General features: G+C 40.1%; 2 protein-coding genes across 2 annotated transcripts in view; one reads left to right on the top strand and one right to left on the bottom strand.

The window, feature by feature from the left end:
- Positions 1 to 17192, bottom strand: part of LOC138398975 (histone H3.1) — a 62806-nt gene that overhangs the window by 10798 nt on the left and 34816 nt on the right. The gene's annotated exons all lie outside the window — the stretch shown is intronic.
- Positions 15628 to 16410, top strand: LOC138398974 (histone H1.4). The gene has a single exon (XM_069493417.1). The coding sequence runs from the start codon at positions 15689 to 15691 to the stop codon at positions 16346 to 16348; it is 660 nt and encodes a 219-aa protein (XP_069349518.1). The 5' UTR covers positions 15628 to 15688; the 3' UTR covers positions 16349 to 16410.

The raw sequence follows: 17192 nt of genomic DNA, 5'->3' as shown, positions 1-17192 counted from the left end.
ATAGCACTTCCCAGAGCTGTGAAAAACTATCAGATAAAATGGCACTTGAGAAAGTACTTTGTTCCTTGTAAAATCTGATATGATCATGTACAGGATTATATAAAGACTCACTATCTATCTCCAAATGTGGAAAAATTAAAGCCAAAAAAGATGTTGGGATTTCCCTCAGGGATTTGCTGGCTTCCGTTTGCAGAGATTAAAGTAATTGGGGTGGTTTAAGCCAAAGCACTAACTGCTTCTGGCTGCAATATACTCCGGAATGAAGCCTGGTAGATGTGCCATGTTGGAATGGTGGTGGAGTATACCCACACACCTCCCACAAGCTCAACGCAGGGTTCAGGAGCAGCAGTCCTGGTGGTGTTTCATACTCAGCTGAGCCACCTTTCCGGGAGCAGAGGCTCCCGAGACAGGGATGCTCCACACTCTTCCCATTGTGCTTTTGATTCAACTTGACTTCCTGCCTTCAGGGAAGATATGGAGAATTCATCCCTACTAGGTACCTTAGCAACCTTGGCAGAGGAAAGAAAAATGAGAAAGGTCCTTAAGGAGAAGGGCCCTAGGTACATTGTCTCTGTGGGAGGAAAGGGTAAATGCAAAGCAGAGCACAGAAAGAAATTTTTATTTTCTTTAGCACAGTCCCTGCAGATTGAGGATGAAGCCACTCGGGCTCTGAACTAGTCGGTTTTGTGCATGGTCACAAAAACAAGTCAATAGTTTGTGCATGTCCACACTGAATTTTATTTACGTCTTTGGTATAGTCATTTTCTCAGGTCTCCAACTGAAAATCTGTGGTCATTTTGAATCCTTCCTTCCTTCTTTTCTACTGTGTGTTCAATGTAACATTGGTAGCCTGAAATTGGCCATAATGGCAGTATTTATACCATGGGAATTAGCAAATACTACAAATTAGGGGGTTTTGTTTTGTTTCTTGAGAACCTGTTGCTCAACATTTGCCAGCACACCACCATTGCTTTAAATATCCTCTGCTCCTTCCTGGTGACGATAGTCTCATCTCACATCTCTCTCTGCCCGCCCCCCCACCTTCCCATGCACATTGGCTCACTCTATTGTATTGTTTTCCTACCTAGAAGGGTACTGTCTCACTTCCCAAATGACCCCTATGCATCTGGCATGACTCAAGTTCCACAGTCTCTCCTATCATCAGCACCATTGCATACATGTCTGTATTGTTTCTCACCTCCTCTATGTCTGCTTTCCAAATTTTATGAGGAATCCTGGAACACTCTTCTCACAGATACTCACCTGCCTCAATACCTTATTTCCGTCAGTCTTTTCCTCAAATTTCACCTTCTAAGTGAGGCCCTCCCTGACATTCCTCTCCTGCCACAGACGGAGAGATGCCTTCTAAAAGAATGGCTGTGGTCTGCCGGGTGGTGATACTGGGAGTGTGGACTGCCAGCAACAGCATGGCCAGGAATGCCATGAGCAAAGGCACTGTGAAGACACAAGCAGAGCTGTTTAGCTGATGACCCCAGGGACTTTCTCTGGGTTGCCTGGCAATGAAATAGGAACAAGGGCTGCTGCCTTCCCTGTGGGAGGCTCAGCCAATGTTCCCAGATGCTGGGAGGCTGGCTTTCCCAGCTGACACCCACACAGAAAATGTTTGTTCTCCTTGTTCAAGTCTGCTCTCATGCTTTCTCTATGAAAAGGGAACAGCAGGGGCTGTATGTGGGTCCCCTTCTGGAGCACAGCCCCCTGTGTGTCAGGCCACCCGCTTCCCAGGCTCACAGATCTGCAGGCTGCAGGAGAACGGGCACCGTGCATCTGCTAACCTGTGTCTATGGGTTCCAGCTGGCACAAGTGACTATGCTTGCTGAAAGACAGACAGAAGGCAAGAGTGGGTAGAACTGTTTGGAGTTAAATTACCTCTAGAGGTGGCAGTCAGTGGAAATGAGTGGATACAAACTTTTATTACGGGGCTAGGATCTAACTTTTTAATCATTATTCTAGCCATTTAGTATCTCATCTTCTCAAATGCTCTTAACAAAGCCCAGAACCAACAGCTCTTTCTGTAATTTTCCGTTTATCCTCTTGCATGCCCCCCTTTCTACTGTCCATTCTTTCCCTACTCTCTCTCTCTTTCCCCACCACTTAGCAGCAGCTATTTTTAAAGGAGCATTTTGAAAAAGCATCTTTCCTATTTTCACACCAGGTAGTCAGCGTTGAAATATGTGGAGGCCCTACCTCTGCATTCCGTGGATGCCCCAGTGGGACTCAATCATGCAGGACCTGAAAGTTCAGCTGCTGGTTTCTGGTGCCCCACATTTGCGTTGTGGAGTGGCACATGTGGACTGGTCCTCTGGCTCCATGTTTATGAACCAGACTACCTGGAACTAACTTTTGGCTCAGAAGCTGTACCTCAGAATCAGATATTCCTTGTTGCCCAAATTTACTGCTATCCAAATGAGATTAGGATGGTAATGAATATACTTTCTACCTCATTTTATGAATTGGCTTAGGATGTTCACTATGTGCCAAGCATTAACTCATGTTATTTAGCCCTCCTAATATGTTTATGAAGTATGTACTATTATTCCGTTTTTTAGGTGAGAAGATTGAGGCACGGAGAAATAAAGTACCTTGCCCATGTCACATACCTAATAAGATGGCAGGGGGTTGGGGGAGAAGTGGTGCAGGTAGGATTAAAACACAGGGGGCCAGGTTTATAGTGTTATTGAGAAGGTCCATGGAAAGGCCTTGGAAGAGTGCCAAGCACAAAGGGAATTAATTCTTACAAAATGCTAGTTAATGTTTGCTACTTGTTACTGTTGTTATCATGATAGTTATTATTTTATTACACAAAGATATCAGTGGTCTATTAGCCCAAAAAAACTAATGTTGGGGCCAAGGAAAAATTTCCCCTTTGACCTTTGAAGTTTCACTGAAAAATCAATTCACAAAAGACAGCACAACTGGAGAAAAGGCATACACATTTATTTAGCATGGACACAGGAGATTTCAGAATGAAGACCCAAAGCTACAGGGAAAATTGTACATTTTCATGCTTAAGTTCAACAAAGTATGGACAGCCATGTAGAATTATTGGACAAAAAGGGTATGATCTAATGCTATTAATAATAGACTGAGTGGGGGAACGCAGCAAAGCCTCTCTGTTCAGATTCTTCTTGGCCTCTCTGAATGTGCATTACTTCCTTCTGGGCATGGGCCATGTTCCTTTCTGGAGTGGGGGTCTTATGAACTACGGTCAAACAATGTAGTTCAGATAATTTCTATATGGCCAATTTTTATACAGAAAGGTATGTGCAGGGGTGGGAGTTAGGTTTTATGGCTGACTTTGGGGAAAAGTGGTTCTGGTTTTTATGACTCACCTTGGAGAAAAAGGATTCTAGTTTATCATTAGCCTCAAGGGTGGATGAGACAAAGAGACAAGAATCAGGAGAAGGTCAGAGAGAAAAAGGTTTGCTTTTGAGGCCTTCATTTTGCAGTATTGTTTTCTGAGTCCTAAAACACTAAGAATTGCCTGCCTCTTCAGAAGTTTTGTTTCATTTGGTTTCATTTGGTTATTTATTACGCCAATTTCATATTGTACCTTGTACTTTAGTCCTCAACAAAGAAATACCTGAAATAAGGCCCTAATCCTTTTTTACTTTTATGTTAGTTATGATGATCTGGGAGAGAAATAAATGAGGACTATATTTTAATAAAGTGAGAAGACACTTGATTTTAAACAATTTGTTCTTTTTATTTGTATACTACGCAACCAGATAATAGCAACCTTAAAGGCTGGTCATTTTGATTTTGGGAACAGTGTGAGATAAAAGAAATAAAAGCACAGGTTTGACCCATCAGGTGCCTACTTTGCATCACAATGTGACCTAGAATCAATTATTTTCCCTTCTCATTTTTGGTTTCTTTGTCTGGAAAATGGAGCTTGTCATGATGACCCACCTCAGAGGATGGGTGTGAAAATTAAATGGGGATAATGTACTTGGCACATAACAGACACTGAAAGCCATTCCTTCTCTGTGGTTCACTTTCCTCTTATGGGTGTATGGTTCATCTCTAGGTGTATTAATTATCTTATAGTGTGTCACAAATTTTCCCTAAACTTAGCAGCTTCAGTGTCTGGGCTCAGTCAACCTAAATCCTCTGGATCTCTCACTAGGCTGCAGCCAAGATGATGGCCAGACTGTAGTCATCTCAAAACTCAATGTAGAATTGATCCACTTCTAAGCCTACTTACATGGTTGTTGGTAAAACTCAGTTATTTCAGGGCTATTAGACCAAGGGCCTCAAGTTCCCATGTGGGTTTCTCCACAGGGCAGCTACTTTCTTCTAAAAGAAGGAACGAATGAGAGGCCCTATACAAAAGCCACAATCTTTTGTAACCTAATCTCAGAAGTGACACACTGTCACTTTTGACACATTCTATTTGTAAGAAGCAAGTCACTAGGTGCAGCACACAAAAAAAGGGGGATAATGCAAGAGTATGAACACTCAGAGGCAGAGATCACCTTAGAGGATTCCTACCACACAGGGTAAATCTCAACCTGTTTTAAATAAGGCAAAACTGTCTTCTTGATCCAGCATCTTTAAAAATTCAAGTGCACATCTGTCTTTTCTAGGGAGCCTGGTTGAGTGCAGGTACAGGGTCACATGCTTAGGCATCTGAAGTTGCAGAAATATTTGTGTTGAGTTTCTGCTTGTTTCTATCATTTGCCTGTTCACACTCTGATGCTGGTATATATCACTAAAAACTACATTTCCCAGGTTTCCTTGCTCTATGGTTTCCAGTAGATTTAGCCAATGGGAGACGCTGATCAAAGATGCTTGTGGAGCCAGAGTATTTCTCCCCTTTCTGTTTATTATTATTTTTAATTAATTAATTTATTTATTTTTGAGACAGAGTCTGTCTCTGTCCTCCAGGCTGAAGTGCCCTGGCCCCATCATAGCTCACTGCAGCCTCGAACTGCTGGGCTCAAGTGATTCTCTCCTTTCTTCCTTGATTCCTGGGGCTTCTCCAGCCTTGGTACTCTAACTCCAATCCCACCAGATAACCCATCTCTCCTGTGGACTCCAATCCACCTTAGCCTGTTCTCTTTCCCCTTAATTGGGATGGGAGTTCCAGCCCCAATTCCTGCCAGCATCACTTCTTTCCTGTGTGTCTCTAGCACAAGGAGAGGTGGCAACTTTCTGCTGCAGCTTATCTTTGGGTTGTCCCCATGAACTCTCTTGGGTTTCTCAATTCTTTCATTATGCGCTTATCTAATAATCTCTATTACATTCCTTCTATATAAAATCTCTAGAGTAGTATCTCTTTGTTTATCTGGATTGTACACTGACAAACATTAAGACTGAATACAGCTGATGAACTTTGGCCTTTCCTGAGCAACTCATGTACAAAAAGCAGTGTTTGAAGTGTTTGCTAGTCCTAAATATCTGCCCTTGTCCTCCTACTACTGGAGGTCCAGAGGGTGGACACTTCTTCAGGATGTACTTTCACCACTCTGGGTTCAAGTTTTCTGTTTTGTAAAGTGAGAGGCTTTGTGACATCTGTGGTCCCTTAAACCTCTGAATATTGGGGACTCCAGAATTTCTTCATAGGGAAGGTTTAAAAATAGCATTCTGGTTGGAAAGGAAGTAGGGGCATTTCATATGAGACTAAAGTGGGAAGGTTAGGGAGGAAGAAAGGAAACGGAAGGAAAAGAAAGGAAAGAAACAAACAGAAAACCCAAAACCCTGAAGTCCACATTACAAATAGGAAGTGCCACTGGTGGAAACTACGAAGAAAGCTAACATGGATCATACCATGTCTTCATAAAATAAGTATACTGTACTACAGATTGCTTCCTGTTTTCTAGTCCTCTCCCTGATTTCTACCTTGCTCCCAAATCAAGGAAAAGTTCTTAGAAATAAAGTTAACAAACATGAAAATAACATTTCATTTTACTTGGGGCAATAATAATTTGCAAAGAATGGTAAAATTAATCATTGGAGAAATCAGGGAGGCAGGAAGGTAAGCTCTCTTAGCTTTAAGACCCTTAATATACTTAATATCTTATATACAGTTTTGTTTTTTGGAAAATGGTGGTAATGATAGTACATAGAATCATTATAAGGATTAAGTGAGTATTTGTCAAGTGCTTAGAAAAGACCCTGTCACATAGTATCTATTCCATAGCAAACTTTATAAATATGTTGCAATAGTTTAAATTGTAACTGACTACACTATATTGTAACTAATGTAAATTATACAGGGATATTATACTTAGTATAAGTCTGTAGAGTCCAGGGAAGAGGAACTATGAGAAAAGAAATGTTGATAATTATCTAGAAAAAAAGAAGAGCTCATAGAATAGTGACTTGTTCAGTATATCTTTTCCACAGAGCACAAGACAGTACATCATGAATCCCTGGGTTAGAGGACCTGATTGATCAGAAGACCACTGCTTGACAAAAATATCCCTCATTATAACTCTATACTCAGAAAGTATCCTATAATCTGTGTCATGGTCTCCACACCAGAAAATAATGCAGTCACTACTCTTATGATACTTATTTTTAATATCAAGTGTATCTTTCATTATATATTAATAAAGTAATGACATGGATTATAAATCTATCTCATGTGAATTTAGGTCTGTATAATCATATTAATAGCTAACATGTATGGTTGCTCACTATGTGCCAGACATAGTTGTAAGCTTTTCAAAAATATTATTAATATCTAATTCTAGCAAGAATACTACTAAATATGTGAGGGAATGCAGGGAGCTTCACCCCAAAATATGGCCCTTGGTATAATGAGTACTTTGAATTAAAGGCCCTTAGATATCAACAGACACTGGAAGAGACTTTTCCTCTGTCTACATGAATATCAGATAGACCCAGCAAAGAGAATAATTGTTTGTCCTTCTCCTGCCTCCCTCAACCCTCAGTGTCTCCCAAAGCACAGGATGAAGTTGTTCTCTCAAGTTCTGTTATCTGCCTAAAGTCGGAACCTACCAAAGAAGAAAATAATTACCTCTGGTCCCTTTCCTGAGTTTTCATTAATTGAACTTATATTGCAGGAAGAAAGACTGAAGTCTGTCAACAAATCTAGTAAGCAGACTTTTGCCACAAACCATTGTCTGCTCTGTGAACCCAACGGAGTCTGTCCCTGCCCATTGTATACTCTGCAAACCAATTGAATCCCCTTAAAAATAATCTATTACCCCTCTAAAATCATCTACACGTCCCTGTCTCCCTTTCCCTTAGAAAGTAGAGTATATAACCATCTGTACCCCATTGGGATAGTGGATAATCACTCTGTGAATTTCCCTTGTGTGAACATGAATAAATGTGTATGCTTTTTTTTTTTCCAGTTAGTCTGCTTTTTGTGAGTTGATTTTTCAGTGAACCCCCAGAGAGTGAAGGGGAAGTTTTTCTCTTACATAGGTAATAGTTGTATCAGTCAGGTTTTGGTAAATTATATAACCGACAATCCCCAGATCTTGGTGGATAACAACAGGAAGGGTCATATCAGAACCAAATTATATGTCTTTGTGGATGAGCAATGGCTTTTACTCCATATCTTCTTCATAGAGGTACCCAGGCTGAAAGAAGATGACATAAAGGGATCTCATTACTCTTAAAGCTTCTGCTGGAAAGTGGGCATATGTCACTTCTACCCATATTTTATTGACCAAAGCAACTCAGCGTGAAGACTGTTGTAGATGTAGTAGGAAAGAGTACTCCTCCCATGGGGAGGGATATTGTAAAACCATATCAATGAGCAGTGATGTTTAACACTCCTACAAAGGGCAGCAAAAAAATGGGGAGCAATGGTACAATCTACTGCAATATTCTCATCCAAATTTTAGAAATGAGAAAATTGGGAAATAGAATTTAGTATATTTCTTAAAGTCACCTAGTAAATCATGGGATTAGAATTTGAAGTAGAGTCATCTACCTCCAGAACTGTGATATCCAGACAGCAAGATGGCCCCAGTAATTCTAACCTCCTGGTATTCACACACTTGTGTAGTTTTCTCCAAAACTGGATAGGTCTGATTTAGGGAGCTAACAGCATATTGGAACTTCAGAAGTTGGGTCTTAATAGATATTGTGACTCCTGCTTTGCTCTCGCATGGATTACTCATTCTAGAGGGAGCCAGCTACCATGTAGTGAGACTTCCTGAAGCCCTACAGAGAGTGTTGTACACCTAGGAACAAAAGCATTCTGCTGACAGCAACACCAACCTGCCAGCCAGGTAGGCCATCTGGGAACCTTCTAGCCCCATTATTCAGCTTAAGTTGGCAGATGACTAAAGCCCCAGCTACTATCCTGACTCTAATCTCGTCAGAGATCTCCAGTCAAAACCACTGAATAAAGTCAACTATGGAAATTCCTGACCTATGGAAACTGTGTGAGTTAAAAAAATGTTTATTATTATTTAAGGCCACTAAATTTTGGGATAATTATACAGCAATAGAGAACCATACAAGAGTCTATCTGCTTAATCATCATGCCAAACTGCCCCCAACATACAAATTAATGATCCTATGTAAATAGATAATCCTTTACAAACCAAAAAACTTATATAACATAAGGGAAATGGAGAGGGAAAAGTAAAAGGATATTGAGGAAATAATAATAGAAAATATGATAGAGGCTGGGGCCTGGTGGCTCACGCCCATAATCCTAGCACTCTGGGAGGCCGAGGCGGGTGGATCGCTTGAGGTCAGGCGTTCAAGACCAACCTGAGCAAGAGTGAGACCCCGTCTCTACTAAAAAATAGAAAGAAATTAATCAGACAACTAAAAATATATAGAAAAACTTAGCTGGGCATGGTGGCACATGCCTGTAGTCCCAGCTACTCGGGAGGCTGAGGCAGTAGGATTGCTTGAGCCCAGGAGTTTGAGGTTGCTGTGAGCTAGGCTGATGCCACAGCACTCTAGCTGCAGCAACAGAGTAAGACTCTGTCTCAAAAAAAAAAAAAAAAAAAAAAAAAGGAAAAGAAAAAGAAAAAAAAAGAAAGTATAATAGAGAAAGAGAGAAACTGAAGAAGTGAGAAAAGATACACATGAGGGCCACATGCAATGTGTTCTTGTTCATAGAACCACCTCTTCTAAAGATACTAGCAAGATTTTTGGATAAATAGATGCTAAAGGGATTGATTAGGGAAATGATTATGGGTTCTGCATTAAGGTTAATGGAAAGGTAGTTAATATTTTCTCAAGGGGCCCTCTTTCTTTTTTCTTCAGAGACAGAGTCTCACTGTACTGCCTAGGCCGAAGTGCAGTGACATGATGATAGCTAATTGTAACCGTGCACTCCTTGGCTCAAGGGATCCTCCCACCTTGGCCTCCTAATACCACAATGCCAGGCTATTTTTTTTTTTATTTTTGTAGAGATGGGGTCTCCTTTGTTGCCCAGAGTGGTCTCAAACTCCTGGTCACATTATACAACGATGATAACATCCATGAGGAGTAGATTAGGTAAGTAAATACACTGGGGCACATTTGTAATATTTAACAGCAATGGAAATCAACAACAAGCTTTTTGCATCAATATAATACAGAGGAATGGATTCTATCGAGGGGGAAAAAAGCAAGGCAAAAGATAATAAATACACTCTGGTTTTTCACAATATATAAATTTTAAAAACAGGAAAAACTGAGCCATATTGTTCATGGATACATATGTAAAAGCTAAATCTAAAAATTAAAAAAAGGAAACAATTTCAATAAAAGTTTAGATAACAGAGAAAAAGAGAGCGCAAGGTAGACAGTAATTGGATGTCTGGACTACTCAGCAGACATTTAAAAAAATAAACTTTATCATTCTTTTAAGAGAAACATGTTGTTTGCAAATCATAAAGAAATCCATGCTTATGGTAGAAATTTTGAAAACATATAAGTTTAGACATAAGAATAAAAATTTGTATTTCCACCACTATGGAGAATCTATATCATACAGTTTTCCCTTTCCCCATTTATTAAGAGTGTTATAATATGGTAAAATGGTAAGAGGATATTTTTTAAGAAAACTTTTTTATTTAACCTAAGCTTGGTTTTACTGGAAAGTTGCAAAAATAGTACAAAAGTTTCTTATTCCCTCAACTGGCATCCCCTAATGTTAATGTTTTACATAACCATATACAATTATCAGGAATAGAAATTAGACATTGGTAAAATATTAACTAAACTTCAAATCTTATCCAAATTTCACAAATTTTTACACTAACATCCTTTTTCTGTTCCAGGATCCTATTCAGGATCCCACACAGAATTCCTCATTATTTTTTTCTTCGTCTTTTCTAGTCTATAATAGTTCTGCAGTCTGTTCTTGTCTTTTATGACTTTCACACTTTTGAAAAGTGCTGATCAGTTATTTTGAATAATGTCCCTCAATTTACATTTGTTTGGTTTTTCTCATCATTGAAACAAGTTTATGTATTTTTGCGAGGAAATACAACAAAAATGATGAAGTGTCTTTCTCATGGCAAGGAATTCATGATGGATATATGTGTTATTACATTGCGATGTTTACCTTACTCAGTTAAGGTGGTGTCTGTGGAGATTTTTCAATGTAAACTTTCCCTTTGTAGCTATATTTTCCCTACCCCAACCTTGGAATCAACCACTTACTTAAGAAGTCACATTTCCTTTTACTGGAGGATGGTGTTAAAAACCAAAGAGGGTGTGTAAGATGTGCTAATTGCTACTAGCAGGCCCTCTCAGCTGACAGAACAAGAAGATATATGTGTGTATACTAACATATACACATATCTATGTTTCTCTATATAACTGTAGATTTATTTTTAAAAGTGAGTTTATATTAATACCTCTGATTCTAATCCAGCACCACAAGGTTAATTTTAGCCAAATACTTCTTTTTCCACCAATGAGAACATTGACTCTCATTATCTATAGTATAGATAATTTTACTTATTTATTCAATTCTAATGTGCTCATAAAGTAGTTTCAGAATTGATAACCCATATCCATGAGAGACACACTTTTATTATATATATGTATATATACATACAAACACACACACTGTACTATATTGATGACAATGTGAGTATATAGACACATACATATATATGGTTTTTTTCCTTTAGCCTTACAGTATCCAGTCAATATTGTTTTCCACGGTTTCTTAAGTTAACTTTTATCTTCCTCAATCCCTTCAGCATTATGTTATTAATTTGTCATTAATTTAATATAAGTTTCGTTCATTTGTTAGTGCTTGTATTCCATTTTGGATTTCCCCAATTTCTATTGGTTTTAATAGTTTGTTTATTTAATAGTTTATTTAGCTGGTATATAAAACATTACTATAAGAGTCAGAATTATACAAACAGTTATAACAAAAAAAGTGTCACTCCCTTCTTACCCCTGCTACCCTCTTTCCATTCCTCCTTCTTTCTACCCTTTTCTTTCTCACCTACCTCCCATAAGGAAGCAATCTTTCTAGTTTTTGGTTTATCTTTCTTGTATTTCTTTTGTGCCAATTAACAAAAAATTGTGTGTTTCTTACATTTCCTTATTTCTCACACAAGGTTATCATACTATGGATATTCTTTTGCACTTTGCTTTATCACTTAAATGTATACCGTGGAATTCACTCTATATTAGTTCATAGAGATCTTCCTCAGTCATTTTTGTAGCTACATATTACTTCAATGTATGAATATGTCCTAGTTTATTTGATCAGTCTCTTATGTACGTACATTAAAGTTGTTTTCAATATTTTATAATTCCAAACAATGCTGCAATGAATAACTCTGGGTATGCAACCTTCAATTTTAATTGTTGACATAAAGAAAATCTATGTCTAAGATAATATATAGTTCCTTTGTATAGTATAAAGCACCTCTTTTCCAAACTCTGTATTTAATAAAACAATGATAGTAGCATCACACTAAAATAGCAAAGTCCAGAATTAAGCACTTGGAATCCAGAATTGTGGAGTAAAAGAAACGAAACACAATCTTCCCTTTCCTTTCAACTTTTCTACAAATCATGTTGTTCCACCTAACACAGTTGATATCACGTTCAAAATAAAAATGATCAAAGCGTCCCCCATTTTCTATCACTCAGGACTCCTTAGAGGTTTAAAAAAATGTCAGTGATAGGAAATTACTTTCTTGTGTTAATAAAAAATAACACACCTGAGAATATTTCATGACTACAAAAACTCAAAAAGTGCATGAGGAAAACATACTAACTACTCTGGACATACAAGCCTACACAGTAAGAAGTGCCTTTTATATAGGAACCTAGCACACAAAGAGCTGTGAATATAACTAAAACTACATGCAATGAACTCTGGCATTTTCTATCCTATTCTAATTAATTAAAAAAAGAAATATTTTAGCCTTGCACAACTAACTAGATTTCACAACTTCTAATATTTGTTCAGACCTGCAGTCTGGAAAACACTGGTTAATAAGAGCATATGCTTTGAAGTCAGACCAACGTGAACTGGAATCTAGAATGTACCTCTTACCAACACTATTCTCAAGAGAATTCCTTAACCTTTGTTAAGGAAATATGCATTTCCTCCAGTGTAAAGTGGAAACACTATCTATATTAGAGGATTGTTGCATTGACGAAGAATGTAGGGAGCACACAGTAGCCAATATGTGGAAAACATAATTATTATTAAGAATGTTAAAAATGAGATAAAGAGTAGAGATTCTGTAGTAGAGGATCCAGGTCGTCCATAGATAGCCAAGGTTCAGTCCATTCCTTGTAGATGGAAAATAATTAATTATTGCATGCTTAACTTTGCTCTTCTTTCTCCTTCTTAAGCCCACTACAGTTGCCAGTCAAGTGTGAATTCAAGGAAGTCAGGATTGGACTAATGCTGTTCCCATCCTCCCAATGTGTGGTTATAACCAGCATGAACATCTTTTCTAAGATCTCACAGGCAAGCCCAGAAATCCATGGGAGCACTCATATGTCAAGAAACACTTTTGCCCTGTTGGTCACCTCTAGTGACAGCAGCAGTGATTCCCAAACTTGATTGGGCATGAGAGTGGCATGAGGATTTTGTTAAATATTGATATTCTGAGGGACCCCCGGAGAGTTATTAGATCAGAATCATCTGGAACAAGGCCTTGAAAGCTACATCTAAAACACACACATGAACATGCATGTGCACACACACAATTTGGATATGGCCAGCCTACTGGCAGATCATTAAGAAAATGAAGCCTTTTGATATTGCTCCTATTTCATCATAAAGAAGTGTCAAGCAAATGCTTGATTTAACAGTGAGCAATCCTCAATGTCTTCTCTAACTCCAATTGCTTTATTTATCAGAAAATACACAGTACCATAGGGAGCAAGCAGAAGTGAGTTGCAAGATCCCAGAATTTGGAGATTTAAGTTCCTGCAAGGAGTAGGGAATATATAGGATAAAGTGAGGCATTTGAAAGCGAACTTCAATATAGCATGCAAATTTCAGCCATTTAAAGGAGTGATTTTTGTTGTCATTAAAAATGGGTATAGGCTGGGAGTGGTAGCTCACGCCTGTAATCCTAGCACTCTGGTAGGCTGAGGCGGGAGGATCGCTCGAGGTCAGGAGTTCGAGACCAGCCTGAGCAAGAGCGAGACCCTGTCTCTACTAAAAATAGAAAGAAATTATCTGGCCAACTAAAAATATATATAGAAAAACTTAGCCGGGCATGGTGGCATATGCCTGTAGTCCCAGCTACTCGGGAGGCTGAGGCAGGAGGATTGCTTAAGCCCAGGAGTTTGAGGTTGCTGTGAGCTAGGCTGACACCATGGCACTCACTCTTGCCCGGGCAACAGAGCAAGACTCTGTCTCAAAAAAAAAAAAAAAAAAAAGGTATAATCCTACCATTCTGGAATTAAATGCTCACATACAGTTTCCCTAGTCTCTTTTAGAGATTTATCCACCTCCTTTTTTATTTCAAATAAATACCAAAGGGCATATATATTTTGCCCTAGTGTGCACAAATTAAACTGAAAATGTTTACACATTAAGGCTTAAGAAATATTGATAATTTACATCACTTTTATACCAAATTCAGCATTAAACAGGACTATTTTGAAACATTACATTCATGTGGTATCAAACTTATGTATTCTATGCATTTCAGTAGCAGAGTTTGTGTCTGTGATGAAGATTTGGGGAAATGGAACTAAATTTTAAAGTGATAGCCAATACCATGTTACGATCAGTCACATCTGCAGAACAGTAGAATATCACCTTTAGCACTGGGTAAAATTGTATTTTGTTTCCCAAGAAGACGGCTTGCGGTTTTTAAAAGGCAATTCCAGCTGGATTGTTTTTCAGAAATCATTGTTTTCATTGAGCTGTCATTGCCAATTTATACTCTTCCTTGGTTGGACAACTACCTAAACAAACCCATTCTTTCAGACATCTTTCAAAAGATGTCTGTAGAGGACAATAACTTAGCTTGGACAGCCTCTCAAAGCTCTGCTTCTGAGATCAAAATTTGAAATTGTCATTTAATCCCTACATGTCACTTATTTTCCTTTTTATGGAGCTCTGGGAAGCATTGGGCTATAATCTTCATGCAGATTGAAATCATGTATGGTGAGTGGACTAGTCATCCATTAGCTATTCGTAACAGGGTCTGTGTTTCCCTAATAATGGGAATAAATATGTTCCAATCTACAGTTCTTATTTATTTTCCCTTATGATCATTGCTCGATTTTAGCTCTAACTAGTATATTACAATTTGGTCCTGAAGCATATGGCAAAAACACTGAACAAGGCTTCTGATAAATTCTTCAAAGTAAAGTGCACCTCCACTTCCAGTGACTTTATGGACACATATTTGAAAATTAAACCTTTTTCATCTCTGTACCCTGAGTATGTTTTGGACTTCCCTTCCCTCCCAAATACCCTGAAATCAAGGTATCTCAACCCATGGAGCACTTGTCCAAAGGAGAGAAGCAACCGCCCCGCCCCCAACCCTTGGGAGCAGAAAGGGAAAGAATTATCCAAAGGAATTATTTAAAAACTCAGGTGTAGCGGACGGAAATAAAACCATAGCTACATAGATTGATGTCCCAGGGGTCCAAAATTTAACCCCAAATAGGCAATAATTTGTTTGGCATTAAACTAAACCAGTTTGATGAACTCAAATGCCCTCGGCTCAATAGGCAGGACTCTCCGAGGAGCCTGTGTTACTTCCCTCACTTAAGTGCAGATTTGTAATAAAAATCTTAGTGCCAGTGACATGTTTTTTGGACGTATAAGAAGCTAACCACTTGGAGAATCATATTTGAGAGGTCAGAAAACTCCACAGTTAAAGATCAGTTTATAATTTACGAAGAAAATAGAAAGTTTTGTTTCTCTGAGTTGAAATTTGCCGAGCACGGCGAGAAATATTGCTAGTTTCTGGCACAAGGTTTTGTGCTTTCCTCATAATTTGAGTACTGCGTGAAGCCTGAGGCTTCGAGGATCATTATCTGAGAAAAATTGGGTAGCTCAGTTTAGAGAATTTTGATATTTTTGGCTTTTTTTGAGGTGTAACAAACACAACTCGGGATCCAAGAGGACACTCTGCGGCTGCCAGCGAGGCGGGCTGGACAGCGCACCAATCACGGCGCAGCTCCGCCCTATATAAACGGGCGGGCGCAGCGCCGCGGCCTGAGTCCCGGCCAGTGTCTCCGCTTCCGGCTCTAATTGCTCTTCCTCACGCCCGCCTTCAACATGTCTGAGACTGCGCCTGCAGCGCCCGCCGCTCCGGCCCCTGCAGAGAAGGCACCCGTGAAGAAAAAGGCCCGCAAGTCTGCAGGTGCGGCGAAGCGCAAAGCGTCTGGTCCTCCGGTGTCCGAGCTCATCACCAAGGCTGTTGCTGCTTCCAAGGAGCGCAGCGGTGTGTCTTTGGCCGCTCTGAAGAAGGCGCTGGCGGCCGCTGGCTATGACGTGGAGAAGAACAACAGCCGCATCAAGCTTGGTCTCAAAAGCTTGGTGAGCAAGGGCACCCTGGTGCAGACCAAGGGCACCGGCGCCTCCGGGTCCTTCAAACTCAACAAGAAGGCGGCCTCCGGGGAAGCCAAACCCAGAGCTAAAAAAGCAAGTGCAGCCAAGGCCAAGAAGCCTGCAGGAGCGGCAAAGAAGCCTAAGAAGGCAACAGGGGCTGCCGCCCCGAAGAAGAGCGCCAAGAAGACCCCAAAGAAGGCGAAGAAGCCGGCCGCAGCTGCAGGAGCCAAAAAAGCGAAGAGCCCTAAAAAGGCTAAAGCAGCCAAGCCGAAGAAGGCGCCTAAGAGTCCAGCGAAGGCCAAAGCGGTGAAACCCAAGGCGGCTAAACCAAAGACCGCCAAGCCCAAGGCAGCCAAGCCAAAGAAGGCGGCAGCTAAGAAGAAATAAAGTCCTTTGGCCAACTGCTTAGACGCTCAACACAACCCAAAGGCTCTTTTCAGAGCCACCCACCGATCTCAGCAAAAGAGCTGTTACACTTTGTTAGGGGGCGTGGCTGAAAGGAAAACGCCACTAAGGGGCGGGCCTCCGGGGAAGGAAGCCGGGAGGGTAGATGGGTTTTCGTACTTTCTTTTTTTTTGTATGCGTGTGGTTTTGGGGAGCTTTCACTTTAAACGTGAGGATCGGGGAGAAGCCCTAGGATGATGATTCCAGGCTGGAATCGTTTCTGAGCTGTTGGCTGCGACTGCAGAGCTCCCGCACGAATACCATGCACCCATTTTTTGGCGCTGGATGGTAGCCAATTAGTACCACATTGAAATGCATTGCACGCGGTAAGGAACTGCAGAGCACATTAAGCGGCGCACTTGCAGTGTTTTAGTGCCATATAGCTTAACTTTACCCAAACTGTAGAACTACCAGATTGGGGAGAGGGTATCTTATTTTTGTGAGCAGCAATTTCCAGAACTTATGGTAGACAGCGAAGGGAGAGGACTTGGAACAGTAAAACAGCATACGGTTATTGGTGAGGCTCTCATGAGCGATTAGCTGCAGGAGCAACAAAATAATCTTCCCTGTTTGCGCTAGCTCCAGTAATAAGGTTATCTGCAGCACAGATACCCACGGGTTCTAGATTCAGAACTCATCTGTAGAGGTGTCTTTGGGCAGAGTGCTGACCTCCACAAAATTACCCTGTGGCCATAAAGATAGCTGCTCAGTGAGAAATACACACGCCTGCTTGAAGAGACCTATTTATAGTAGCTTTGGGTAGCCTAGTCTGAGCTTTCTGATTGGG

This window comes from Eulemur rufifrons, chromosome 18, assembly GCF_041146395.1.
Source record: "Eulemur rufifrons isolate Redbay chromosome 18, OSU_ERuf_1, whole genome shotgun sequence".
NCBI classification, from domain to species: Eukaryota; Metazoa; Chordata; class Mammalia; order Primates; family Lemuridae; genus Eulemur; species Eulemur rufifrons.
This window is presented reverse-complemented; position numbering and strand designations above follow the sequence as displayed.

Excerpts from the sequence above, each read along its gene's own strand:
- LOC138398974 (XM_069493417.1), top strand. The coding sequence starts at position 15,689 with ATGTCTGAGACTGCGCCTGCAGCGCCCGCCGCTCCGGCCCCTGCAGAG.